The sequence below is a fragment of the Anas acuta genome, chromosome 1, assembly GCF_963932015.1.
Source record: "Anas acuta chromosome 1, bAnaAcu1.1, whole genome shotgun sequence".
Classification (NCBI taxonomy): Eukaryota; Metazoa; Chordata; class Aves; order Anseriformes; family Anatidae; genus Anas; species Anas acuta.
The window spans coordinates 147767305-147794388 of NC_088979.1; the positions used below are offsets into that span (position 1 = coordinate 147767305).

Sequence of the window (27084 nt, forward strand, 5' to 3'; positions counted from 1 at the left end):
ACAGCCTCTGCTCCTCAGCCCTGTGAAATGATCACAAGCCAGTATGGGCACATACAATTCAAAAGCATGTTGATTTAAGATCTTACTGAATTTGTTCTGAAGCAAGCATATATATTACATTAAATATAAAGAGATACTATATATATAATAAAGCTGGATGTTTTTAAATAAAATAATACAATAACAAGGAAAGAAGGCAGTAGTGAAATTCAGACCAACTCCCTGACTACAACTGCTTATATTTGTGTATAAACTAAGTTTATATTAGTATATGTAGTATACCAGTGATTTAAAAATACACCTGCAGCACTATACTCATAAATATGGTATACTAAATTTTAATTAAAATTAGAAACGGAAATTGTTAGGAATTAGGATAAATAAGAAAAAAAAATATTTTTTGCACTAGGTTGCATGTATTTCCTGAAAGATACTTTATTCTGAAGTCTAGTGACCACTAAAATATTATTACTTGATCAATACTAACACCAGATGTGGCCAGTTTGTTTTGTTTTCTGCAAGTCATCCAAAGACAATATATCTTTTATGTTTAGTGTGATTTAATGTGCATTTATTTCTGATCCCAAATTGCTGTTAGGGTAGAATATTAAACAATAATATATAGGCAGTCTCAAGTCATTTGACATTTCCTCCATCACAAGCCACTTTACCTTCCTCTTCTTTAGTTTTCATGTTGCAATAATAGTTACAGTAATTGACTAGAAGTACAACAGTATTCATTTGACTCCAAGTTTTGTTGACCTGTATTTATTACTAGACTCTGTGAACACAAGTAAATCATTGGTACAAACAAAGAACAAAGGTTGGGCAGACTGAACTAATACAATGTTGGATAACACATTTCTACAAGCTCAAGAGAAAAAAATCTATGGAAAGCTGGAAAAAGTTACATTTTTATGAACTGTGGGACATAAAAATAGTTTAGGGTTGGAGGATTTTTTATCTATTTTCCTATGAAAATAGGGCTCCTAAGATCATGTATATGTTATGATGTCTATACTTCCCATCTCTCCATTTCAATGTTTTTAAATCATCCAATATTTTTGAAGCAATTTCAATTACATTTGACAGAAAATAGAGATGTCAAAGCTTTTAGTTACTAGCAGCCTTACAGGAGAACCTGATTGGTGCCCTTGCTGTAAGGCATCTTCAAATGTGAGTTAGGATAATTCGCCTACATACAGCCACAGCAAGTCAGCTTCAAATCTCCTGCTGCTTACAGAATTACTTGTTTGGTTTTTGTCAGTGAGGAGACGACTCAGACTCAACATGAAGACTTTCCCTCTACCGATTGCATTATCCAAGAAAAATTCTGACCAAGAAAATAATATTTTAATAACAACAGTGGAGCTTATTGCTTGATTTAGAAAGAAGTCGAATTTTGCAAGAGAAACAAAACCAAAACCAATATTTTTTTCTACATGTCAAAAAGAGGAACCAAGATTCCTGAAATATCTTTTTTGCCGCTCTGTAGTAGTTTGTGCTATGTTGAACCTTTTGTTATATATAAAAACTCGTAGGCCTCAATTCTAGTTTCCACACACATCATTATGAGGAACAAAACAACAAAATGACCTTTGTTGCTATCCCAGAGGAGCTCTAACCACAGTCAAAAATGGTGCTTGGTTATGTGCTACAGAAAGAGAACAAGAAGGAGCCGTTTGGTTTCTGCCTGGCCCAAACAAGGGTAAGTAAAGAAAGTAAAAGAAAATATAAGGTGTATAAAAAAAAAAGACAAGCAGATGTGACATTAAACTAGCAACTTAACTATTATCAGCATCTGTGACAGCAGAGTTTTGTAGAAGGATTAAGAGGAATTAGAGGGAAGTTCACGGAAATGGTGGAAAATCAAGGTTTCAGGAAGGCTGTAACACAGGGTGCTGAAGGTTCCCAGCTGATTTATGAAGGTGCAAAGCAGCACATGAGTTCTGCACAGGGAAAATTTAAGATTGCTTAAGCCAGGTGACTTTCAGTCAATCACAAGAAGCATCCAGGTTAGAGATGAAAGAATTCAAGAATGGGACGTGGAACGAAAATAATGGGAAGTGTCCAAGATAAAAGCCACATAGCCCCACTCAGCCCCACTCTAAGGTTTTTTAGGGGTGGTGGGTTTAGTTTTTTTGTCTGAGGCAGAGCGGAGGAGTAAGAAATTAAAGATTTAATTTCATTCCCAGGGAAATACATTGAGAAAATTTCCCAATAGCTTTCACAAGGCAGAGTCTGGCTGTCATTGTGGTTACTCCAATGTCCTCCGGTCACATCACCAGAGTGCTAGACTGCTGACTCATGGAAATTATTCATTTCTCTGGAACTCCAGCCAAAAATATTTGGGTTAATTGCCCATATCTTTATACCATATGGGGTTTTCTCTTTGTAAGTCTAAAGTCTATACTTTCTATTTTTTTAAGATATAGATCTTTTGGGGCTATTGTGGTTTAATTTAATATGAGAGAGTATTAACAAATAGAAATCACACCTAAAAAACAAAGAAGGGGGACAGAAAAATGATCCACTCAACTGTAAAAGTTATAAACAGGGAAAGAGGCTGGACTGGGTGGCTAACAGTTGAAATGAGCAAGTACAAAGCAGTCCGGATATTTTTCCTACCAAAAAGACCTGAAATGCCAAAAGGAGGTAATGGTAAATGCTAAAAAATGAGAACTTTAGAAGACAAACTGAAAACTTACAAAATATAAATATACAATGAAGAGTAATTACATCTTTAAAGCAGAGGAAATAACTTTGAAGCCTTCTGAATGTGAGCATTTGTTTCTAAAAACCTGCTCCAGCAAAGATAATCTTCCAAATGTCATCTGATACAATCATTTTATTCTGAGTTACAGGATGCTAATATTGCTGCAGTTTTAGTTTTTTGCTTGTACCTACAAAATGCTTGTACCTACTACATCTAAGGAACAACATGAGCTCAGGGATTAGAAGTCCCTAAGAAGCTTTATCATTGACAAGAACAATTGCGATTTTATTGTGTTGTCTAGAAAAGATATAGCCAGGTAAAGGAGCGAGCACTACTAGAGTAACTCATGTGAAATAAAGAAGGTAAAAATATCAAAAATTGCATCCAAAAATGTGAGGAGATAAGTGAATCCGGTTTCTTGCCATATAATCAGAAGGTTAGAGAGAAAGGTGAAGTAATAAAGAAGAAGAAAAAAAAAGAGATAAAGACAAAGATCCTTTGAGAAGTCAGAAAGCAGCCTCAAATTTATTATACTCAGCATGTTATATGTGAAATGAAAGGACACCTTGTCTTTCTGCCTACAAGCAAAATAACGAGCTCTGCCCAGAGGATGAATATAATCATTTCCAACTCGTTATTGTTTCCTAAATAGTTACATTTAATAGTTCCTTCTTTTCCTTCATTCACTTTATACCACATAACAATTACTGTGTGTTATTCACCTCTCTTTCTCATTCTTGCAGACACACACAAATAGGAAACAGAGTCATACCCTGCTGTGTGCTGAGGACGTGTTCCTGAAAATGAGACACTTAGCAATCTGGCACACAACAAGGCAATTTTCTCCACGAGAATTAATACAACTAATGCACACAGCAATTTTTAAAATACACACACAGAGACAGCATGTCTGATGCTGAAACTGGACAGGCAGAAGGAGATGGTGTGGAAAATACAGAGGACCACCAGCTGGAAGAGATGCTGATTTTTGGAAACGGATAGCTGCCTCAGGAAAATCTCTCATACTTCAGCCATGAGACTGAACACCTGACTGTTATCAGATTTTTCCATCCTTCACCTTTGATTGACTTGATTGGTCTTGTCGCATCTAAGGAAGATGAGGATGATAAGGAAAATGTCACTGTTCAGGAAGAGGCAGCAAGAATGGTCTCCATTATTACCCAAACATTGCTTCAGTCAGGATTAAGTTCTCAGGAGCATATCAAGGAGGCTCTTACACGCCTTCCCAGCACCTAAACCGACTGGGTTCTGCGGCTGAAAATTTGATCGTACAGCAATTAGACTGCTGACGGCTGATTCAAAGCATTAAAACAATCCCCATACTTTTTAAAGTACCTTCAGAAAAAGCGGAAGAGGGAAGAATGTTGAAGCACAGAATACAAAACTTTTCTAAAGTCAACATTGTGTCAGGCTAAAACAAATATTTATTGAAGTCTAAGGCTGGGAAAATTAATTTTCAGATTTCTTTCAGGGTCTGGCTAACAAAATGAAAAGATAACACCAAACTAAATAATACTGAGAGCTTTCACAGGATCCATATCTAATCATACCATAGTACCCGTTTTTCCTATAAGCTGCAAACAATTTTTACAGGTAATTTTTTAAGGCAATAATAATCTCTATGCTGCACTTCTACGTGGCTTACAATAAAAAAACATAGCTTAAATGTGTCTGAGAAACACATCTCAGTACAAGAACAAGCCTTGGAAAGGGATATTCAGGCATGTTATATGAAACATTAATGAAATACTGAGCTTTAATATGTTGACATAATAAACTGGTAGGTACTACCTTAGAAAGGGCCTTTCTTTGGACAACAGACTATGTATGCGATAATTTCTTCCAGAGAAAATTCAAGACTCTAGCTTTGCTCATTTTCACACCTGTTTGTAATACACTCCTCTTCAAAACAGTCAGCATCCCATGCACATGTACAGCAACGGGAATTTTGCCACTGATTTAACTGAGGTTAGGATTTCATCATTTGAGACATGCCTGCAAACACCATTTATTAATTAAGGAGAGATCCTGGTGTTTCTGGATTTTAAATTTAAATCACCATATGTAAGTTTCACGGAGGAGATGTTGATAAATGTTTTTAAATAGTTTTCTATACCAGCTTGTGTAGCTATTGAATATTTAGTGTTTGATTCTTTTCCCTTCATGGTCTGCTTCCACCTATTCAACACTGGGATAATTACAACGGAATGGTCACTGCCATGTCTATAGACAGATATAATGAAGGCGATTACATGAGATGGCTGTGCTAATATTCAGAGGGACCTTGGCAGGCTGGAGGAACGGGACAAGAGGAATCTCATGAAGGTTAGCAACAGGAAATGCAAAGTCCTCATAGTGAGGTCACACTCCAGCGCAGGCTGGGAACCCAGCAGCTGGAAACCACCTGTACGGAGAAGACCCTATTGGAGGACAAGCCAACCTTCAGCCAGCAGCATGCCCCTGCTGCAGAAAGGTCAAGAGCATCCCAGGCTGAGCACTGCCAGCAGGTGGAAGGAGACAATATTTCAGTGATAGCCGTGGTGAGACACATCCGGAGTGCTGTGTCCAGTTCTGGGCTTCCCAGTACAAGTGAGACATGGGCACGGTGAAGCCAGTCCAGCGAAAGGTTATGAAGATGATTTGGGTATTGGGAGCACCTGATAGGTGAGGAGAGACTGTGAGAGCTAGAACTGTTCAGCACCAAGAAAAAAATGATGAGGGATCTTGCCAAGTGTACAAATAACTGGTGAGAGTGGTTAAAAAGATGAAGCCAGACTCTTCAGTGGTACTGAGTGAAAGGATGAGAGGCAATGTACACAAATTTAAACACTTAAAATTATATTTATACATATACATATAAAAGTGTTTGTTTGTTTGTTTCTTCCTCTTTTTGTTTTTCCCCACTGTGAGGGTGGCTGAACACTGGTCCAAGCAGGTTACAGACTCTCCATCCTCAGTGATACAATCCAACCAGACAAGGCCCAGGGCACCCTGCCCTAGTTGACCCTACACTGAGCAGCGGTGGCTGATGGGGCAGTGTCCAGAGTTCCCTTCCAACCCCAACAGTTCTGAGGTTCTGAAGTCTGGAATGTGACATTTTAGGAGATTTTTTGCAGGTTCAGAATAAGATTTACAAAGGTGATACAGGATCTGCACGGCCTCTTTTCCACTGCTATGTCTTGTGTATGTACAAATTCCTGGTATCACCCTGACATCCTTATATCAGCTATGGCTAATCATTTACACTGCTGATACGTCCTGGTGAACGTATCAGCAGAAAGTGAAAGCTACATCAGTTCACCTCAGCATATAGACAGAGTAAACAGACTGTATTATTATTAACCAGTTTGTAGCATCCAAATCCTAAGATGATGTGTGTGCTAAGATTATTTATACCAGATACTTAGTGTTTGGGATGAAAAAATGGAAAACATGTTGAAAAATAATAAGCGTTGTGTGCACAGCAGATAAACAGGCATCACGTACCATTTTTTAAAATATTATGTGATATACTAGTTAATATGGCGTTTATTTTTTGGCAGCTGTAGGTTAAATCAACTGCAAAAGAGACGAAAAAAAATAGATGAAACAACCTCCAAATGCCTTCTTGAAAATAATGAAGACACTGGAAGAGCAGCCAGCCTCAGGCTCAATTTTCAGACAAGTTTCAGACTGCTGCATTTCACTTCCTGAACATGGCAGCTTTCGATTTCTGCCCCGAGGAAGGGAAAAGCAGCTGTCAGAAAAAGATTTGGTTTGCCTCTGCACTTTTAAGGCAACTCAATTAAAAGAGACCAAAACAGAGCCAGAAACGAAGCGGCAGGCTGTGAAATGCGGTCAGGTTGCAAAATCACCCAAACGGAATGCCAGCACGAAAACTGTCTGGCAAATCACATCCAGACCATCAAAAGCAGGTGGGGAAGTTTGAAACAGAAGAGGTAGCGCACTGCTTTAGATAAGTAACCATTAGGTGCTTACCTGGATGAGTCCTAGCTGCACTATTTGGGATCCTGATTACAGGTTTCTACCGTCATCATGAGGGAGGGATGAATTGCTTATTAACTCAGGCACTAGGATACAGACCTCCCATTGTTTTGGGGAGATAATGTCCTTAAGTATTTGAAAAGAAAATGATACGTGTTATTTTTCCTTCTGAAATGTCTACCAGTCGTACCGTGTCATTATGCTTCCAGGTTAATAATTTCTTTGAGGCAATATAAGCAGGGAATACTGCCAAGACAGGTCTTCCCATCTAATCTCATCTTTTCACCTGCATTACTGAGCTGGTAAAGCGAAGATAACTTAGGATATCTACTAACAGCTGTTGGGACTCTTCATGTGAGAAGACTTTTTTTTTTCCCCCCTGTATCTTTATGATTTATTACTGATACTAAGACTAAACAATAATTTAATTTTATATGCTGCACTTATCAGAGCCTGGCTAATAATATTGTGGTTTCTAATCTAGGATCAAATGTTAGTGAAGAGTACAGGACTGCATCCTGGGCAGCACAGGAGGCACGAAAATATTTACGGAAATTAGGGAAAGTGCTTGCAGCTCCCACTTGAAGGTAATTGAGAATTAATGATGGAGCGGAGGAAATGACAGAAAGCTCTTATGTTTTGGCAGGAGAGGATGGAAAGAGCGCGAGCGTTGTGTCACCACACGTTAATCGCAAAGCTCGTAGACTAATAAAAAAAAAATATATATAGGGAAATAAGGAAGAAGGTGATGGTGGCAGGCTGGTCGGGCACAAGCTCCTTGCTTTTCCAGCGACCCCAACCAGACCCCGGCGCAGCTGGAGGGCGCCAGGTGGGACCAGCACCAAGAGGGCGATGCGGGCAGTGCCTCCACCGACCCGGCACGGTGCCGAGCAGCCTCGGGGCAGGCCACAGCACCGGGGCCGAGCTCGGGGGCAGGCTGCGGGGCCGCTGCACCCCACAGCACCCTGCTGGGGCCCCGCGGCTCCGCCCGGCGGGGAAACTTTCCCGGACACCCCCCCCCCCCTCTGCCTCTCCCCGGTAGGGCGGCAGCTGGGTGGGTGGGTGGCCGGCCGCCCCTTACCCCTTTACCTCCGTCCCCGTCCCCATCCCCATCACCCCCATCACCCCCGTCCCCTTCCCCTCGCCGCCCCTCACCTGGGCTCCATCGCGGCGCTGACAGCTGCGGGCGAGGTGAGCGGCGCCGCAGCGAGCAGGCGCGGAAGCGGCGGGCGGCCCCCGCGATGATGTGGCCCCGTGATGCGCCGCCGCCGCCGCCACCGGCAGCCCGCAGCCGGCGGAGGGGAAGGGGAAGGGGAAGGGGAAAAGGGGCCGGGCGGCCGCCAGCCACCAGCCACCCGCCCGCTGCCCCCCACCGCCGCCGAGAGGGGCGCCCCGCAGCCCCCCGGGGAGCCCTAAGGGGCGGCGGAGGCAGCCCTGGCCTCGGTGGGTGGGTGCGAAAGGTTTTCTGGCAGAGCTTTCCGAGTCAGCAGTTTTGGCTTTACTTCGGGATTTTTATTTATTTATTTATATATATATATATATTTTTTTTTTTTTTTGTTACTGTTTTCGTTCCATCCCGCAGCGCGGTTAAAAATAGCTTCCGAAGAAAACGGGGTTTTCTGGGTATTTGGGTCAGCTGAGATGTTCTGGCTCTTGTCAGGCCGCCCGCCAAGCGCTTGAGTGCAAGTCTGTGTGTACCACGCCTGCGATCAGCTGCCCCCGCAGTCAACTGCCCGTCCCAAATGAAGCGCCCCTCACTGACTCGTTGTGTGGCCAAGGACTCGCTGGGCCCTGCTAATCAACCCTCAAAACCCTCATCTGGAAACACACTTGTTTTTTTAGCTTAGCACATTAAAATGGTGGAGCCAGCTGAATCTGTGCAGATGTTACCGCTGTTGGTGTTGTTCCCCGACGGCTGCTCCGCGCTTCAAAGCACCGGGGATGCCCGAAGTGGAAAACGAAAGAGAAGAAAGAGGAAGGAAGGGCAACCTGGATTTAACGATGGTGGCAGCAGCCAAGCCTGCAGCATCTTTTTTCCTTTCTGTCGACAGACCAGAAGAGAGCACGGGCAAGGCACCAAGTATCTGCCATCAGCTGGAGCTAGCTGACTCAAGGTGCATGGAAAAGCAGCAGCTCGAGCACAGGACGATGTATTTGCAGGACAGCAGCCAAAATGCTCTGCACTGCGGCAGCGGCACACAAAGTATCACCATGAGCTCCAAGTTGAGACTGCGTTGAAGGAATGAAGCAGCCCAAACCTTAGGGCTATCAGTTCTTAAGCCACGTGGACTACAGGAGCTGTTGTCCCCTGGCCTCATTACAGCCACATGCACCTGCACCTTGTGCTATGCAGCCTGGGAACCAGCTGGGTGCTAGGCAAACCAAGTAAAGCGTGCTTCTGCTGCTGGTATTGCTGACTGCAGCTTGGAATATACGAGAATAGCACCCGAGGGTGCTGTTCCTGGCTTGTCTCACTGCTTGCTTGGGCGTCTTGTGCAACTCACCTCATCACACCCTGCTGGAGGTTCCTTGGCTCCACAGTGTCCCTCCCTCCGCTCAAGTCGCTTTGTGCCCGTGGATGAAATATGTTATTTGGGGCTCATGTGTGGTTATTCTGGGCCAGGAGCAAATTTAGAGCCTTGGTGTTTTGTGGCCCACCACGAAATAATTCAGTCCTCAGCATCTGTCAGTCTTCAAGAGCGGGCAGAGGGATCCTTCTTGGAGGCTGGAATTCCGGAGCACGGCTGGGCAGAAAGGTGGGAACCAGGCAGCAAATTCATAAAGTTTCACATCTCCTACTAGAGCAATAGTTACCTGAGTACTCCTTGTCCTCACGTTGGGCCTGGACATCCCATCTCCTCCCTTAGGAAGCACTCGGTTCCCATTTTAGGGCTTTCCAGCTTACAGACAGGGCCGGGAGCTGCGGAACAGCCCCGAGCTGAACCTGGCAGCTGCAGCACTCGCTTTTCCAAACGACACCTACAATCCCCTCGGGCTCCCACATTCAATTCCCCAGATTCCGATCATGAAAACGGGAAAGTTACCAAAAAAAAGGCGTTCCACCAAGATTCCAAAGCCTTTTTTTGAGTTATTTTTCGCTTTGAGGCACCCCCCCCCCCTCCTCTGGAGCCCGCCAGGAGTCGCTGCGGGGCTTTCCCCGGCCGCCATTTTCCGGCCGGGTGCGCGCATGGCGGCGGCACCGGGCGCCTCCCGGGAGCTGCTGGCCGCGGGGCGCCGCCCAGGTGAGGGGCAGAAACGGGGCAGGGGAGGGGGCGGCGGGACCCCCGTGCTCGGGGAGGGGGCAGCTCCGCCACCCCTCTTCATCTGGGCCTCCGGGCATCGGGGCCTGCAGCCGGGGTGCCCCCCTGCTTCGGCTGGCTTTCTCCCAGCAGCTGCGGCAGCATGTGGTGCGGAGGGCTTCTTAATTTGAGGGCTGTCTGCTGCCTGTTGTTGTAGCTGCTGTGGCTGTAGTTGTGGGGTAGGGCTGCTGGAGGGCACCTTCCAGCTCAGTCCCATGGGATCTGGTTGTGAATGCTGCCCTGAGTTCGTCTAACTCTGTTTTGTACCTGTCTGCTGTCACGCTCTTTGTGGTAGCAAATGCTAGATGCTCACTGCCTGCTGTCTACAGGGGTACTGGCATGTCCCAACCCAAACAAACGTGAAAAAACAGCACTTGGAGGAAAGCAGACTGGGATTTCTGGAGGTAGAGATGGCTGAATTAATCCTCATCTGTAGGTTTGGTACAGAGAAGGGGGAGAAAGAGCAGCAAGAGAAAAGCTTCACCCTTAAAATGTGAGATTTGTGGTTGGTGCAAATAAACATTTAAACACCTGTTTGTTTCCAGGACTGGAAGAAACATTACTGATTAGTTCAAAACATAGCAGCAAGAAGGCCACAACTTTACAGACGGTTAGGATGCCAAGGAGTAATGGTAAGTATAACTGCGTCTGGGGCAGTGGCAGCTACTAGCTATTTTATTTAACAGAAGTTATGTTTAACAGTTCAACAGGCTTATTCATCTGTGAATCTGTAAATATTTCCTTGTGTTGGTGAAGGGAGAAACTTTCATGTTCTGTTTTGTTGGTGTTAGATTCTTTGTTGCAGTTACGCCTCCTACAGGTTTATTATGTAACTGCTGTTTCTGCAAAACCAGATTTGTTGTGCTAGGTGTTGCAGTTTTACCTTTTAGAGACATGCTCAGAGAAAAATCCCAGTGTCTGCATACAGTGAATTATCTAGGCTGTACCTTTGGTCTTCATTTATTCAGCTACTTTCAAATTCATGCATGTTATGTGGATAATTTTAATAACTTATTTTTTAATGAAGGTTCTGCCAGAATGATTAAGCCGGACCATATAATATTTCATTAATAATAAATTAATTTGAATGCATGTCTTTATGAAAATGACAGCATTTCAGATGTACATTATGCCTGTTAGAGTCCTTTGAGTCCTTCAGTCTATACTTTGTAAGGGAACAGAGGAGGACATAATTTTATTTCCACTGGAGGTAATGCTGATGCGGAAGTTTCTCAAGATGATATTCAATGCATTATTTTAAACCATGGCATTTACTAGCCACATTTTGTTTTAAGAATCCAAATGGAATTGTAGGTGTGATTTCTTCACCTGTACCACATGCTGACCAATCCTGTGTCTTTTAGCAATTTATGTCTTGGGAAATTGAATACTATAAAGAATCCTCCTATTAAAACATAAGTTGACAGTTGGAAATTACAATTGAAATGGAATCTGTTTAGAAGCTCAGGTTTCTGAGGTATAAATGTATAAGCGATTATGTCTTTTTATAGATATGCAGGTGGTAATTATTTCTGTTTCAGTTTTGGACAGAGTACAGAGCTTTTTACCACAGATGGCACATGCAAATGATGAGCTAAGAAGAAAAATGGTAACAGCACCAGCTCATCAATTTGATATTGAAAATCTAGACGGCGCCACAGAAAAAGTTATAGAAATGGTAAATACTATATATTTGGTTCTATACAATAATTTTAGATGCAAGTAAAATAATCCTCTGATCTTAGAAGGAACTAGGCCGAAGAATAGTGAAAAAACAAAGATTATGAGAATTGTTGTAACATGCTGATATGGCATGGGTAACGGGCAGGATTTTAAAAAGATTTTTGATATGGCAACATCTGACAAAAGTCTTGGTTTTATAATAAACGAGCTAGGAAACCTAGTCATTAATAGCATAGTGCTATTTACAGATAATGTAAGAAATGTATTTGCATAATAAATATGTATCCTGTATTTTGTATACTTTGTATTTACATGTGTTTATATACATGTATATATCTATATGTGCATTTAGTATATTTAACATATTTTGTATAAATATGTATTCCTGTATTTTGCCTTGCAGCGTACAGGAAGTTTTTGAGGTGAGAATTGTCAGTTTAAGACAGATGCTTTCAGAGAAAAAAATAAACAGACCTCAAATGATAGCTCTGCATATGGAAATATACAATCATTTTTGCTTCAGAAAATATCCTGGTGATTTAAACTGCTTGCTACTTTGTGTTGATGGTTGCAGTACAATCAATAATACTAAATTATATGATTTATATTCATAAATATATAAACCCTTTATATGCATATATCATGACCCCTTTTATGCATTAAGTGGTTTGATTTAAATTCTTTACTGAATATTAGTTTTGATGCTTACTGCTCACCAGTTTAAACTTCTAATTTAGAATGAATTCAGGTATGTATTCAGTTCTCTTTTATAATGATACAAAAATTCCTTATGTTTGTTATTGGGCAATAGAATTACAACTTTAATATTTAGGAATCTGTTTATGATACCTGTCATAATCATAGAAGAAGCCAAAATTCTAACTGTGGTTGTGGTTTTCTTATGCTAGTAGGGCTGATTGATTTGTTTTCTTTATATTTTACTCAAATTATAAAAGTGATACAGAAATGTATGATATGTTAACTCAGTTTTGTTTTTGTTTTTTTTTTCAGAATGTGGCTGTAGTTGAACTGAGTGGTTCCGATACAGATGAAGAGATACTAACTTCAGAAGATGACTCAGAATCTGAAGATGACTGTACAACTGATGAAGTGACAATACACAATATTAAGTTTCCTAAACAAAAGGAAGAAAAGGGCAAAATAGAAATTTTGGACAGCAAAGAGAATGAGTAAATCCATTTTTATTTTTTTTTTAAAGAAAAACAAACAAACCAACTATGTTTTCTTTGACAATTTGGCCCTTAAAACTACCTTGTTTCCCAGTGTGACACTTCCCAGGATCACATAAAATGCTTTAGTTTGCACAGAGGAGAATTCAGGATCTACTCATGGCTCTGAGGCAAGCTGCATCTCTGAAGATTAAGTACTGTCTTATTCATCAAACAAAATGGAAATTCCAAGCTTCATCATGAGGTTAGACAAAGTGGCTAGAATCTGGGGCACTTGAACAGGAAGGCATGCTGCAGAGCTAGTTAAGAACTGTTGCTTTGTTGAATAAAGATTCTTGTACTGTACTTAAAATAAATATTTGCTTCCAGGGGAGGAAAGAGGTAACTAGGAGAAAAATATATTTTTTTTATATGGTGTCCTGTGAAATGTTATGTACCATGTCTTCAATATTAAACATTACCTTGAAGTACAACAGAGGTTGTCTACATTGCATTCATGAACACCAAAGCAGTGGTTGGAGCCATTTCAAGATGAGGTAGCATGGTAAAGGACAGATTTGTAACAAGCCATGACTTGAGAGAGTTTGACAAAGGATTACGCACACTTCTTGGCTTGTACGGAGTTATGGGTGGGTTGCTGCTAGTTCCTAACTAGCTTGTATCTGCAATGTTTGTGGCTATATATCCTTGGTACTTACATGTACATGGTTAAGTCTGCCTCTGTGGTGTTAAAACTGCTCCAAGCCACACTTCTCATCTCACTTTCTCTATCATGTTTTTGTCCTCTCCATTTGGTTAACAACTACCATTGCCAGAAGAATAAGGTTAATTTTCAGTATGCGCGTACTGAGGCTGAACTAGCTTGAAACAGCTGTGGAACTGTAATCGGTGAAGTTATGTCTTATTCGTACTTTCCTCAGATTGATCAAATACAATGATTTCAGCTGTCGAATTTACTTGACAGATGGCTTTGCATTTCAGAAGAATCTATGATGCCTCTGGATATCACAGTTTGTTTCTTAAAGGAATTTTGTACTTTCTACACCATTAAAGTAAATTTTTCTATATTGTATTTACTCAAGTATTAAATTTAAAACATCATGACTTGAAACCTGCCATTATTTACACCATTTATTTTAAATCCAGCACTTAATTCTAGAGCTTTCTTTTATGATCTGTTTGGTAGTGTTTCTGATAAGAAATTACAAGGATTCTGGTCTTTCACAGTGTGGCTTCTTAAAAATGGAAGGGGGGGGGGCACAATTCACTGCGATTAGCTGATTAAGTCACTGAGTGGAATGGAAAGGGAATGGAAAGGATGGGAAACTGAGGGAATGGAAAGGATGGGAATCAACGAATGGGGCTGCTACTTTTAATGGTAGCTCACAGATCATATTAAACTCTAGGTGGAGTTGCAGACTAAGAAAAGCAAGCAGTCCTTGTAGGTTTAGTTTGTTGGATAAGGTCTTGACCTGTTCAGAAAGCTTCAAACTGAAGAAAGTTTGAAAGCCAATGTCTTAACTCAGTCATTTTAAAAGTGATTTTCCAGTAGGTTAATATAAAACGGTGATAACAGTCTATCTGCACAGACACAGAGTGATTTTAATCTGTTAATGTAAACACCTTTCAAACTGCAGGCAGATCACATGTTCCATATCAACAAAAAGATAGAAAATATTTTCAGTAACTTTAGCTTGATATGCATAGTTTTAACACTGATGTTGAACTCTGTATGTGTTATACAAAGATCATAGTAAGTGCACTTCCTTGCATTGATTTACTTCTTATGGCACGAAGGTTTTCTGTACTGCTGAAGAATCACCAGAGCAGAATGTTTAATTGCTACTGTAAAACTTGAACTCGTTTATAGCAAAAATGACCTAATAATATGCATATTTTAGTTCAACTTTAAGTCAAGCTTTATGACTAAAGATTAAAAATGATCATGTAGATACTATGTTCACACAAATAAGTAGTAGGCATGTGAGAACTTATCTTTCAGTTGTGGTTTGGCTTATTTTTTTAATACTTTTTTTTTTTTTTTTTTTTTGCTTGTGCTTACAACTGCTACTGTTGCTGGATAATTTAAATAACTTCAGGTTAATTCCCAAATACTTCTGTCTTTCAGTGAGACTAAAATTTGGACCTGATTTACGGAAATTTATCTATGGAATGAATGTATTTTTTTTTTCTAGTTGTAGCACTGCAGACAGCATATCCTGGGCATGGTATTTAGTGCTTTGTGGAGTCCTTAAGATTAAAACTTTGCCAAAAGTTTACTTTCCAAGTGAGGCTGTTAATATTCCACAGTGATGGCCTTTGTTCTGAGATATTCATGAAGAGCTTCTTCACCTGTACAAGCACAATATTAATCAGTTAGAATGGCAGCTAAATGAGAGCAAGTTGTCAGAGAATCTAACTAAGTCATTGAAGAAAAAAATCAAAATGCTTTAGCCAACATTTGAGCACTTAACAAATGATGAGAAACTAATTAGTTTACCGTCCCCCTTAGATTTACAGAACTGGTTTAACAAAAAGAGACCAAAACCAACAAGTGTGGAAAGAAAATAGCTGGAATTTAACAAGCAGTCACTTGGGTGGGATTGAAGTGGCAGCAATCTCTAGATGGCAACGGGGAAGACTCATAGTTGTATTTAAGAAGTTTGGTTTGCCTTTAAGTTTCCAGATAAAAATTCTGTGTAGAAGTTTTTAATCTCTCTCCCTCCCTCCTCCCCCCCTTTTTTTTTCTGGTAATATTAATCATTTTGGTTTCTACAAATGTCTGATAGTTGCTAGAAATTCAAAAGGCAAAAATCTGTTGCATTACTGTGATAAAAAATTCTTTACTTTTTCATTGCCATGAGGCTTGATCTGCCCAGACTTGTAAAGTTTCTTTGCTAGACTAAACCTGACTTTTTTTTTTTGAAACATTTTTTTAAAAGAGAATATCTTCATGCAATCTTTCTCAGTGCTCACTGGCAGATTTTGATAACATTTTGAGGCATAATGAAATTTCTGAAGCTCTTACAAGTTTAGAGGAGAGACCTAAATTAACAGTCTTTCAGAGGAAAAGGAAAGAAGATTTTGGCCTTTGCTGCTTGACAGCATTTTGTAGCCTGCAGGCAGCTCTGGATAAGCTGTCGTTTGACTGCTTGAGAGGAATATTCTGTATGCTGTAGCATTACTTAACATTTGTACAGGAGGGACTGAATTGGAGGTACTGAGGTGGGAATATTGTGAGGATGAGAGAGGAATTAGATTGCTACCTGGAGGAATGTGGGAGATGCAGGAAACACATCCATAGCTCATTTTAGCAGTTCGTGGCTAAAGTTTTTTTTTCATTGATTTGGACTATTGGATAAGAAATGAGGTAGAGAACAACTTACCTAAATCTTTTCCAAAGCCAGACTGTTTAAATCCACCAAATGGTGCTGCCACATCAGTTTTGTTATATGTATTTATAAAAACTGTCCCAGCTTCTAGCTTTTCACTGATATAGAGCGCTTTGCTTATGTCTTTTGTGAAAATGCCTGAAGCTAACCCGTATTCTGTGCTGTTTGCCCGTCGTAGCACTCCATCGACATCCCTGTGGGAGAAAGAATTGATTTACTTGCTAGGAGGTAAAATAAACAAGTATTAGCAAGCTTTCACCTTCATTTTCATTGAAACACCTTTTCCCATGCACTCTCTTCTCCAGTTAGCTTTGTTAAAGACACCATTTATTAAGAACTACTCTCTGTATCAATCTGTCAGATTTAAGGAAATTCATACACTTGCTTCAAATTTATAAAGCTTGTGTTTACATTTCTGTGTAAGACTACACTGAGAAATGTCAGAAGAAAAGTTGCGTTGTGCATACTAACTTTGCTCAGCTACAGCACAACTTGGGGATTACAGCAATACAAAAACATTTGTAAAGCAGAGCTTGGCAGCAGGTTTATGCATCAGTTTGCCAAAATTTGCAAGTTAGCGGAGAATAAATTTTGAATCTCAGCCTTCTATTGTGACATGTCTTTTCAGGACATGTTCAGAGTGCTATTTTTGTATTTCTTCTCCATATACCTTCAAAGTTAAAATTTCAAAATCTTGTTGCTATACATAATTTGTAGATATAAAGGTGTATCTATGTGGCCAGGTCTTCAATGCACTTTGATAGTGCAGAAAGATTAAAGCAGGTCGAAATAGTCACACGATGTTTTTATATAAGGTTATCTCATCTGTTTGTAAAATAATTCCTATGATATAAAATGATTTTATGGACTGCCAGTTTTCATAGCTTTATTTACAAAAATAGTGTTCCAGTTGCGCACAATGCACAGCAGCGCTATGCAGTCCTTTGTGACAAAGAGAAGAATAAGCAATTACACGGGGAAAAAAAAAATACACGTTTTGTAATTTGATCAAGCTGTTGCAATTATATAAGCTCCAGTAAAAATATTACATTAAATACAAGGTCTTATTTAAGAAGTGGCACTTGAGGTTGCCTTCTACTCCCTTGCATGCTTCTAATAGCATTGGTTCTATATTGACATGGAGAAGGATACCCCATACTAAAAATTTTCTGAGTTTAGGTGGAAGAAGACCTAGGGATTCAGACAGATTTACAAGATTAAACAAAACCATACTACATATTTTATCATTTCTATACTATGTATTTTATCATTTCTATGCATAGGGTGAAAATGAGGAAGTAAATTTTCAAACAGTCACCAGAGGAGGACGTACCCATTTTTAAATTTGGAAATCACCATCACAGGACCAAAGGACTCTTCCTTGGCAATATACATATGATCTTCAACATCTGTGAATACGGTGGGTTCCATGAAGAAACCTAAACAGAGGATAAAGCATCATTTATTTGAGCATGGACAAAATGCTTTGTGGTTTTATATCATCCAGGCCATCAGTTTTGCATACTTTGACCTCGTAGATACACTGAGACTTGAAACAGAAAATAGTAAGAGTGATATGAATTAAGTATGAATAGAAATGCATGTGTGTAAGCACCGATAAAACTTCAGCACAAGGGTTAAAAGAATGGCCTTGATCAGAACAAAAATATGCTGGTTGAGCCCAGACCAGAAGGCCTGCATACCACAAGCCCAGGTGACTCCTCAGGGGAAGACCCTGCACTGTGGCATCAGGAAGACAAGGTTATGGCGCATCACAGAGGTCACTGCTTTTCTTGTTACCCAGCAGGAAGACAGACCTAGCCATAAATATCTGTATATTCCAAACAAGGAAAAACATCTGATGGGCAACAACTTTGTGTAAGATTTATGGAGACTGAAGTAAAGAAAATTTTAAGACAAATGCTCACCTAATAACAACTGTTCATTTCTAAGGGATGTAATAAATAAATAAATAAATTAGTTCATTGTTGCCAATCATGAATTGTCCTGTTCTTAGACATAAATGATCCTGGCCACCTAGATCTTGGTGAGCAAGCGTATTTCACTGTAGTGGGTAAAATCAACTCCCAAGAATATGTGTAATCGCCTCCTCCTTCCCACTTAATTTTGTTACACTGATTTCTTGTAGCTACAAGTCTCCACATTCTTTTTCTTTGGGGATGAATTCATTATATTGTAAAATTCAGACACAAATGTCTATTATTCATTTCTGATTAATGACAGATGTCCATGAGAAAATGCTGCTTTTCCATTAAACTTAATACACATATTCTTTATATAACAAAACAGACTTTTGATAATAGTACCTAAGGCAGACTCTGACAGCAGTTTCCTCAGTCAGCTTTAGTGTTTTGTTCATCTAAATGTAATTATACTTCCAGCTCTTGACAGTTCAGTGATGTTCCAAAAAAGGTTTCAGTGCTCCACAAACAGTAGGAGTAAATGATCATAAGATTCTAATACAGACTAGATTCTGACTCAGTTTTGTATGTTACATTTCAGTTGCACAGGATCTCTTAATATGAGACTTGAACACACTGTTCTCAAGTGCTATCTTGGACTAACCTTGTACTGTTTCTATGATATTGCTGCTTTATATAAAGCAGCAGAGACAAAAACATTGGCTTTTATTTAAAGTGTAAAAATTTGAAACATCTTTGAACAGTATCTTACCTGGTCTACATACTTGCTTTCCTCCATACACTAGGGTGGCTCCTTCTTTTACTCCAGTTTCACAATATTGCAGCAGCTTTTCCAAATGCGCCTTGTGATTTTGTGGACCATGATCCGTAGATCTATCCAGCGGGTCACCGATTTTCATTTTTTTAATTTCTTCCACCTATGGGTAACCCAATTAAAATAAAGTTATAGAACGTGAAATGGTTGTTAAAGTGACCAGTGACTGAGCATGCTTTCCTGATAGTGTTTTGAAGCTCAGCTCAAAGAAAGAGCTGCACTCTTAGAAAGTGAATGCTCCTCCCCTTCTGAAAATAGACTGTTTATATAGTCTTGTGTTTGGTAAGCTCTGGTCACTTCTGTAAGTTTTTGATGTTGCTTTCATGTACTCATTCTCTCCCGTTATTATGAAAGCATCTAAACTGTTAGCTTTTACCAGTGGTAAATGAGTTATCACAATAATTTCCTGGTCTTGAACTATAGAAATGAATTCTCCAATGGTATGGTATGGTAACTATTGGATTTTTAAGAATGACTAGCTACGAATCCAATATGCCTTTTTCAAAACTTCATAGCAATCTTCAATCACACGGACTGAAGCTCAGTTGTGGTTTTCATCTTACTTTCTTAATGAAATATGAAATATCACTGAAGGCACAATATTTATTTCAATGTTACTTATCTGTGCTTTACTGATAAAAATATCTCCCTATAGTGTCTTCCTTTTAACCCTGCAAGAAGGTCACTAGAAGTAGTATTGTCTACCCTAAGCAATAATGAGAAGTTAAAAAAATTAAAATAACATGAAATGCACATTTCTATAAAACTAGTGGATCGTTGTGCCATGGTAACACATCTGCTTAAACTTTATTCTTACCACTTTTCTAACAAATTCATCGTGGATTGACTCTTCCACAAACAGCCTGCCAGCAGCAATGCAGTTTTCTCCTTTGTTGAAATATACTGCTCCCATACCCTGATCAAAGGGAAAAAAAACAAACATTCATCTTTATATACTTATAGGCATCCTCTTGTTCATTCACTGTTTCATTCTGTTCCCTTCGGATGCATTCTATGCTTGTAACACTCAAAGTGTGATGCTTCGTATAAAGGGACATCATCAATTCAACAAGCAGACTAATCTTATAACTGGCAAACACACTGCTTGGATGAACCCATTAACTCTTTTCATTTCCATCAGTGTTCCACAGAAACACCTGCTACAGCATCACAGCTAAGAGAGCTAGCAGCATGACCAGAAAAAACTGTGTTAATCCACTGAGCAAAACTGCTCGAGTAGATAGTCACTTGTAATGGGGTGAACATTACCTCACTGTAATCTGCAGTATACCTTCTATTTCAAGAGTGTGGATTCAGAATCAATGCAGTATGTTCCCTTTTATTTACCAAAAATTTGTGCCTACTATTGTTTTTCCTGGGGGAGTAAGGAGGTGGGGGAAAGAAAGGCAGGAAAAATAAAATTCCCTCAAAGTTGTTTTTTGGCTGCTTCAAAGACCTAGAGTTTTGGCATAGTATGTATGATGAGGATCATGTGCTAATGCCAAGTGTGTGGCAAAAAGTCACTGTTTTGAAAAAAGCTGTCAATGTTATGTATATCTTAGGCCAACCTCTGCATCTCTACATGTGAAAACAGTGGTGTGACCAAGCAGTGCACTGACTACAAAATTTTAACTTTTATTTACACGCATACTTCACAGTGCAGGCACTCAGACTCTTGTCCTGTCAACACAAGCTCAACAAATGTGGAAAGTATGTAAGTTTCTTCCTGCTTTCTGAGGCCTTCATTTAATTCAATTCAATTCAATTCAATTCAATTGAAAAAATTCAATTAATTTGCTTCATTAATGAGCAAACCGTATCTGTTGTCATTTTGTCGAGTCAAATCACTTGAGCAGGAAATAATCTTAAATCTACCAAATTTCTTGTTTGCACTTTTTACTTTGAAATTTTAAATGCATTACAGCTGGTTGGGAAAGTGAATTATGTGATTGATGGTGAATTAAGAAGCATTGTATGGCAAAAGGGAGCTCACTGTATATTTTAGCTCACTTTCAGACTTTTATTTTTGAATCTTTTTTTTCCCTTTTTTTTAAGCATCAGATTTTGACAGAAATAATTTTTAACGTGTTAACTTGGCTGATGAAAATACTTTCTAATTATATTTCATGTATTGTCCAATATATACTTGTAGAACAAATCCATGTCTTTTTGGCACAGCATGTACAATTCAATTGTGCTGGCATAAAAAACATCCTACAGAAAGGGAGTCTGTTTTCTAACAGATTACACAAATCTTCATGCAAGGGTTCCCTGCTGCAGTTTTTGACAAAAAAAAAATAATAGTATTGATATACTCTGAGGTTGTATCACCAAGGCTTTGGGTATATTTTATTTCAAAGTCCATTACCATTTTTACAGCTCTGTCAAGATCGCAGTCGTTGAATATGATCAGTGGTGATTTACCACCAAGTTCAAGTGAAACTTTCTTCAGATTAGTGGCTGCACTGAAAAAAAAAAAAAGATTATGTAAAAACAAGCAAACAACAACAACAATACCACAAACTTTTAAATAGCTGTTTTCATTATTTCCTTTCAATCATAATTAGTGAAAATATAAAGCTCTACTTTCTAACAATGACTTAGTAAAATTCTACATACATGTAAACAACCATGTGTAGTTGTGCTTGGGTATTACTGCTACATGCAATATATGGCCAATAAAGTATTTAAGAACTAGGTAAAGTAGCATTTATTTATGAATCTTATGCTGCGAGTACCTCTTCATGATCTCTTTACCAGTTGGTGTAGAACCGGTGAATCCAATTTTGCGAACGTCTGGATGTTTGGACAGGTGCTGTCCCACTAGGCCACCTGGGATGGGAAAAACAGCTTAGCTAGACAGTACATAAGCAATTTTTACTACTCCAGCAGTAGCACTGTACACAGAAAGAGTTAAGAAAGAGTCAATCAAGTTAAATATCACATCCTTATTTATATTTACAGCTTTATTCATATGACTATGAAAATATCCTGTTAGTTAACTTAAATCACATTAACATGTCCAAATTCCCTCATTTCTCTGTTCTAAAGAGTATCTTCTCTAATATTCCACTGTAGGTGGAATGATCAGATTCATAACAAAGCCTGCCCTGTACAGTTACTCTGTCACTTTACTTCTTCAGGGGAAAGACGAAAATGGTGTCACTAGGTAACAGGGTGTGGACCACATTATTTATAGTGACCAATAAGCATCTTACCTGCTTGCTTTTGGTCTCACAGTCATGTTTAAATACCTCCAAGTGATGATAAGATTAGGAGAAAAAATCAAGTCTTACAATCAAGTGCAACATGTTTCTCTCTAATATATTCCTTTTCAGAGTATTCATACTATTTGTGTGAGCTTGGAAAGAGTGTAGGCTGACAGCTCTTACCACTAGTTAGAGCCAGGTGACATACAGAAATTTCCAATTCAGTTCTGGAAAGTCATGAAATCGCTGTATGACACAGGTGCAAGCCTACTACCTACAAAGATAAATGAACTCATGTACCAGGTCTTCAAAGGTACAATGCTAGTTCACCAGCTTTAGCATGAACTATTCTTCCCAGAAAAAAATGGTCAGTTGAAGTTTTACCTGAACCAGGCAGAATATTTATAACACCCTTAGGAAATCCAGCTTTAGCTGAGAGTTCTGCAAACTTCAAGGAAGTCAGAGGTGTGACCTAAGTAGAAACACTTAGATTAGGCCTCCTATTTTAATTAAATGCACATCAATAACTATTACACTCAGTACTTCTTAACTTCAAATTATTTTCTGCAAGAAACAACAACTTTTAATTTGCTGATACCGTGAGGAAGAAGATGGATTCAAATCATTCATCAAATCATCATAAATCATTCTTGCAATGAGATTACTACCATCAGAGTAGAATTTAAGACAATCAGTATCTTGTACCATCATGGCTATTTATATTAATATACATGCACTTTAAAACATAGAACCGGTTAGCCTATGGATGAAATCAACTAGGGTGCATAAATCATTTTGCCTGAACAAAAACTGGAGGACCAGAACCATTTGTACATTTCTTTTAGTTTTACCTGAGCTGGCTTGAGAACCAATGTGTTGCCTGCAGCCAAGCATGCCGCACTCTTCCATGCGAGCATCATCAGTGGGTAGTTCCATGGGATAACAATTGCACAGACACTTAAAGTAGGGAAAAATGGGGTAAGATTACAGTTTTGAAGGCAACATTTGAATGATTTTTCTGTATAACAAGGCTGCCACTAAGAAGAAAAAAGTGATACTTACCCTATTGGCTCTTTCTTGGTGAATGTTAGATTGTGGTTTGGCCGGGCCTGGTTAATTGGAATTGTAGCACCCTGAAAAAAACAAGAAACAAAACAAAACAAGACACCACAGATTAATACTGGTACCATTTAAACATTTTGGTTTCAAATAGAATTTAAGTAGCTATATAAGTATGTTTTGGAAAGCCAGAGAATAGTCTTCAAAACCAGAAGCACTTATGCATCAGAGAAAGGAGTAGGGATGTTTCTACTGTAAAATTTCCTGCTAAGACTACTGTAACCAAATCCTGATTTTCAGTTAGGTGACATAAAGGCATAGATAACAAAAATCTGGAAGAACATAAAGTGAGAATATAATGGAGGAAAGAAAGCTGAATGATATTCCTGGTTGTGGAGCTTAAAGGTACTTGCTGTTGAACCTGTGCTGTTTGCTGTGGTACCAAGCATATTTAGCAGCCTTGGCTAGGACGTAACAGAGTACGAGGCTCTGCACTTAGCAGCAAGACTGGGCCACAACAATATTCTGTTTCATGGATAATCAAGAACTGACTAAGCATGCATATCCTCTGACTTCTCAAGTAATTTCTTAGATATTTGGAGTCAGACTTTAAATCCGTATTCTCCAACTGAAAGCAGACACTGCTTTTGTATTGTCAGGAACATCCACTGTAGGTAAAATTCTAATTTTGTTTTATTTTTTTTCTTCTTTGATTACTTTGCTAACACTACTTTTTGGCACTGTGTCAGCAGAAAAAAAATGCATAGAGAAGTACTATTATTGGTCATTTCCTTTACACATTCACTTGCCTGAATTTTGTCACACCATCCAGCAAAGTATCTGAATGTTTGCACAGACATTCCAATATGGGTCTTCAAAGCTAAAGTGTAGACTGCTCCTGAATCAATAGACTCTATGGTTGCTAACTCTTCTTGATGTTCTTCCATCAGGTCTGCAAGTCTGTAATCAAAACATTACAAATGCACGTCAAAGAGAAGTGACTTCTAATTATTGAGAGCATAAAATGGTATTTTGTGTGGCAAAGAACTGTAACTAAAATAGCATTACCACTGAATCTGGAAGTGCAGCATTGCAGCCACTGCTCATTAATGTCAGCAAGAGCTTGAGCAATTGTTTGTTCAAGTCTGCAAACGTCTTAACGTGGACTGCAGTATACACTGGATTAAGACTAGATCTGTGAAAACTTCACCTGGTCATTCAATTATGGTTTTGCAATTGACATTAGAAAAATTGCTCTCTCTCTGTTGTACTACAAGGAGCCAATTATAAAAAATCAGACCTGTAAGTCAGAAAACAAATGCACAGTAACATAAGAAATGTCAAGTAATCAAAAGTACTGAGAAGGGCTAGTTAGTGTCCTAAATTAAGACTTGGGAAACCTAGCATCATAATACTGCTTCATATTGTCTGAACTTGGACCAATTGCTTAAGTGTTAGATGCTTCAAAGGCACATGGATGTTCAAAGATATAGACCCTAAGCTGTAACACAAATTGAATTTTATATGCATTGGTACATTTGAAAAATCTGTCTCAGGGTCTCCTTAGGCCTAAAGTTCTCCATCTATTAGATTTGTGAAGCAAGATGGTGGAGCGTAAGTAAGACTGTGAGTAGTCTGTAATCTGTGAGTACCTGTGGTAAATGCTGTTGAATTAACAGTAGCAGCAGAAGTATCTCTTCTGTGGTCCCCTGCTCACGCAGAAAGGTACATTTGCATGAAGGAATTTTTGCATCCAGGTCTTACGTCTCATATAAAAGTAAAATAGGTGCGGCAAGGTTTTTTTTAAGCTTCTGTCTGTTTTGGTACTCAGGTGTATAAACAATGCTCTCACGTGATTTTAAGAGGTTAACTAGGTGCATTTTAGATCCTGTAAAGAGCATTTGAAACTGGGTGTGGAAACTATTTTTTCCATTATGTCATTTCTGCACACTTAAAACATTTTCAGAGATGTAGAAAAATGCCCTTCCATACCTTTTTAAATTGTATTTTCAAGAGTCAGCTACAGGTCAGGGCATAAGCAGCACTGTGCAAAAGAACAGGTATGCCATGTCAGGCACAAAGGAGGAAGTTCCATTTACTGCATGCCTCATATCTTCTATTAATGATTCCCTAGGACAAAGTAGCAGAGCTAGAGGCTTTAAAGGTATAAACCTCTCCAGTCTGGCACTCAAAAGCTCAAGAGGAAGAAAGGGCCTTGTTTGAATTAAGGTGGACTGGAGAGAGACTTCATTCATACTAGGAATGATTTGCAACATAAATATTCTGGTATACCTATCCTGGAGAGCCAGTCACCTAAGCAGAGAACAGTTTAATCCAGGAATAACCAGTGAAGGGGAGTTACCTTTTCAATATGCCTAACCAACATAGCTCTGCTTGCAGGTCTTTCAGGTGTAGAACGCAGAACAGTAGTCCTAAGATATTCGAGGTTTATCTCCAGGGCAGAGTTACCCTGGGTTTTCAAGCACTCTACATTCCTAGCACAATTTAAATCCAAGTTTGTATATGTTTTGAACTTTGTACACTTTTGAAAGTTTTAATTGTTAGTTGTGGTGTTTAATTTTAATCTGAGTTTTTAATATTAGTTTTGATTTTATTTTTCTGTTGTGATTTTTTTTTTTCAGTTTTGCAGGCCTTTTTTTTTTTTTTTACTTTATGAGACAAACAGCATTTTCAACATTGCTTTCATTCTGTATTGCTAAGATGCCTGCAATGTATTGTAAAGCATATTAAATACTTTTTTATTTCTCAGTTACACCTATTTGGCACATAACCTCCTGGCACAAGGTAATACAGGCTTAATAAATACAGCAGTGCATATGGGCATACTATGCAATATTACATTTTTTGAAAGGAAAAAAAATCCCTCTCTTCGCTACAGATGAACATGCAGTTTTTTCAGCCCAGTTGACTTGGCCAGGACATCCAGTACTAATGTTGACAGGCCTGCAGGCTACAGCCTGCAGAAGAAAGATGTTCAATAGATGTTCAACACAGAACCTACTTCTTCATGAGTTCTTTGGTGTAGGAAGTTTCAACTCTGTTCAAGATCCTACCTTCCTTAAAGCCTACTTCTATGTCAAGTACAATAACTAAGCTATCTGCCCCATGAATAAGAACAGAATATGCCAAATACATTTATTTCTCTGTGCTGAGAATTTATTTTTCATCATCACATTAGCTAACTGTGGACCTGTGGCAATCTGCTTGTTCACTCATCTGTACTCTACTTACTCATCCATTCATGTGTACTGAAATTGAAAAAAGGACACCGAAAGCAGTAAAAACACTTCATATAGCTCCACAAAAGAGGCTGTCTTTATAGGGAAGCTCTGAAGCTTCTAGTTAGGTCAAGTTTGCAAGACAGTCCCCTACCAGTGCTTGCTCTCTGGCATCAGAAGTGTCATGCTGCATATGGAGAATCTTCAGTAACTGGGTTTTAATTAGCTGCCTCTAGTGTTGCCCTTGGAGTATCTAGCTAGTATGATTGTCCCGTCCTTCCAAGATCACCTCTTGCCCTTCAAGGATCAGAAACCATCACTAAAATACCATTCATGCAGCATAATCTCTGTCTTCTGAAATAACAACACAGACAAAAGGAGAACCAGACATTCTCTAGGGCTGACACAGTGAAGCAAATTCAAATGAGAACTGAGCTGGAAGCCTCTCAGCTAAAAGTGGGATTCAGCTTACAGTGTTTCTACACTGTGCAATTCTTCCAAAACAGACCATAAAACATCTGCTAGGGTGGGTCTG

General features: G+C 39.2%; 3 protein-coding genes across 5 annotated transcripts in view; 1 reads left to right on the forward strand and 2 right to left on the reverse strand.

The window, feature by feature from the left end:
* Window positions 1-8180, reverse strand: part of SLC41A2 (solute carrier family 41 member 2) — a 59068-nt gene extending 50888 nt beyond the window's left edge. The window contains exon 1 of the mRNA XM_068664386.1: window positions 7877-8180. The gene's annotated coding sequence lies outside the window, so the exon portion shown is untranslated. The remainder of the gene's footprint in view (window positions 1-7876) is intronic.
* A 1644-nt stretch (window positions 8181-9824) lies between these two features.
* On the forward strand, window positions 9825-13366 carry NOPCHAP1 (NOP protein chaperone 1). The gene is made up of 4 exons (XM_068664399.1): window positions 9825-9963; window positions 10566-10652; window positions 11562-11698; window positions 12715-13366. Exons 1-4 carry the CDS (start codon window positions 9909-9911, stop codon window positions 12895-12897), a joined length of 462 nt encoding a protein of 153 aa, XP_068520500.1. The 5' UTR covers window positions 9825-9908; the 3' UTR covers window positions 12898-13366.
* Window positions 12888-27084, reverse strand: part of ALDH1L2 (aldehyde dehydrogenase 1 family member L2) — a 34187-nt gene continuing 19990 nt past the window's right edge. For all 3 annotated transcript variants that reach the window (XM_068664375.1, XM_068664367.1, XM_068664358.1), the window contains 11 exons: window positions 24120-24270; window positions 23314-23384; window positions 23103-23208; window positions 22636-22723; window positions 21781-21874; window positions 21411-21507; window positions 19860-19958; window positions 18980-19145; window positions 17619-17724; window positions 16280-16479; window positions 12888-15245 (listed from right to left, as the gene is read on the reverse strand). In XM_068664375.1, coding sequence (XP_068520476.1) covers window positions 15190-15245; window positions 16280-16479; window positions 17619-17724; window positions 18980-19145; window positions 19860-19958; window positions 21411-21507; window positions 21781-21874; window positions 22636-22723; window positions 23103-23208; window positions 23314-23384; window positions 24120-24270 — 1234 coding nt within the window. In that variant the 3' untranslated portion in view covers window positions 12888-15189. The remainder of the gene's footprint in view (window positions 15246-16279; window positions 16480-17618; window positions 17725-18979; window positions 19146-19859; window positions 19959-21410; window positions 21508-21780; window positions 21875-22635; window positions 22724-23102; window positions 23209-23313; window positions 23385-24119; window positions 24271-27084) is intronic.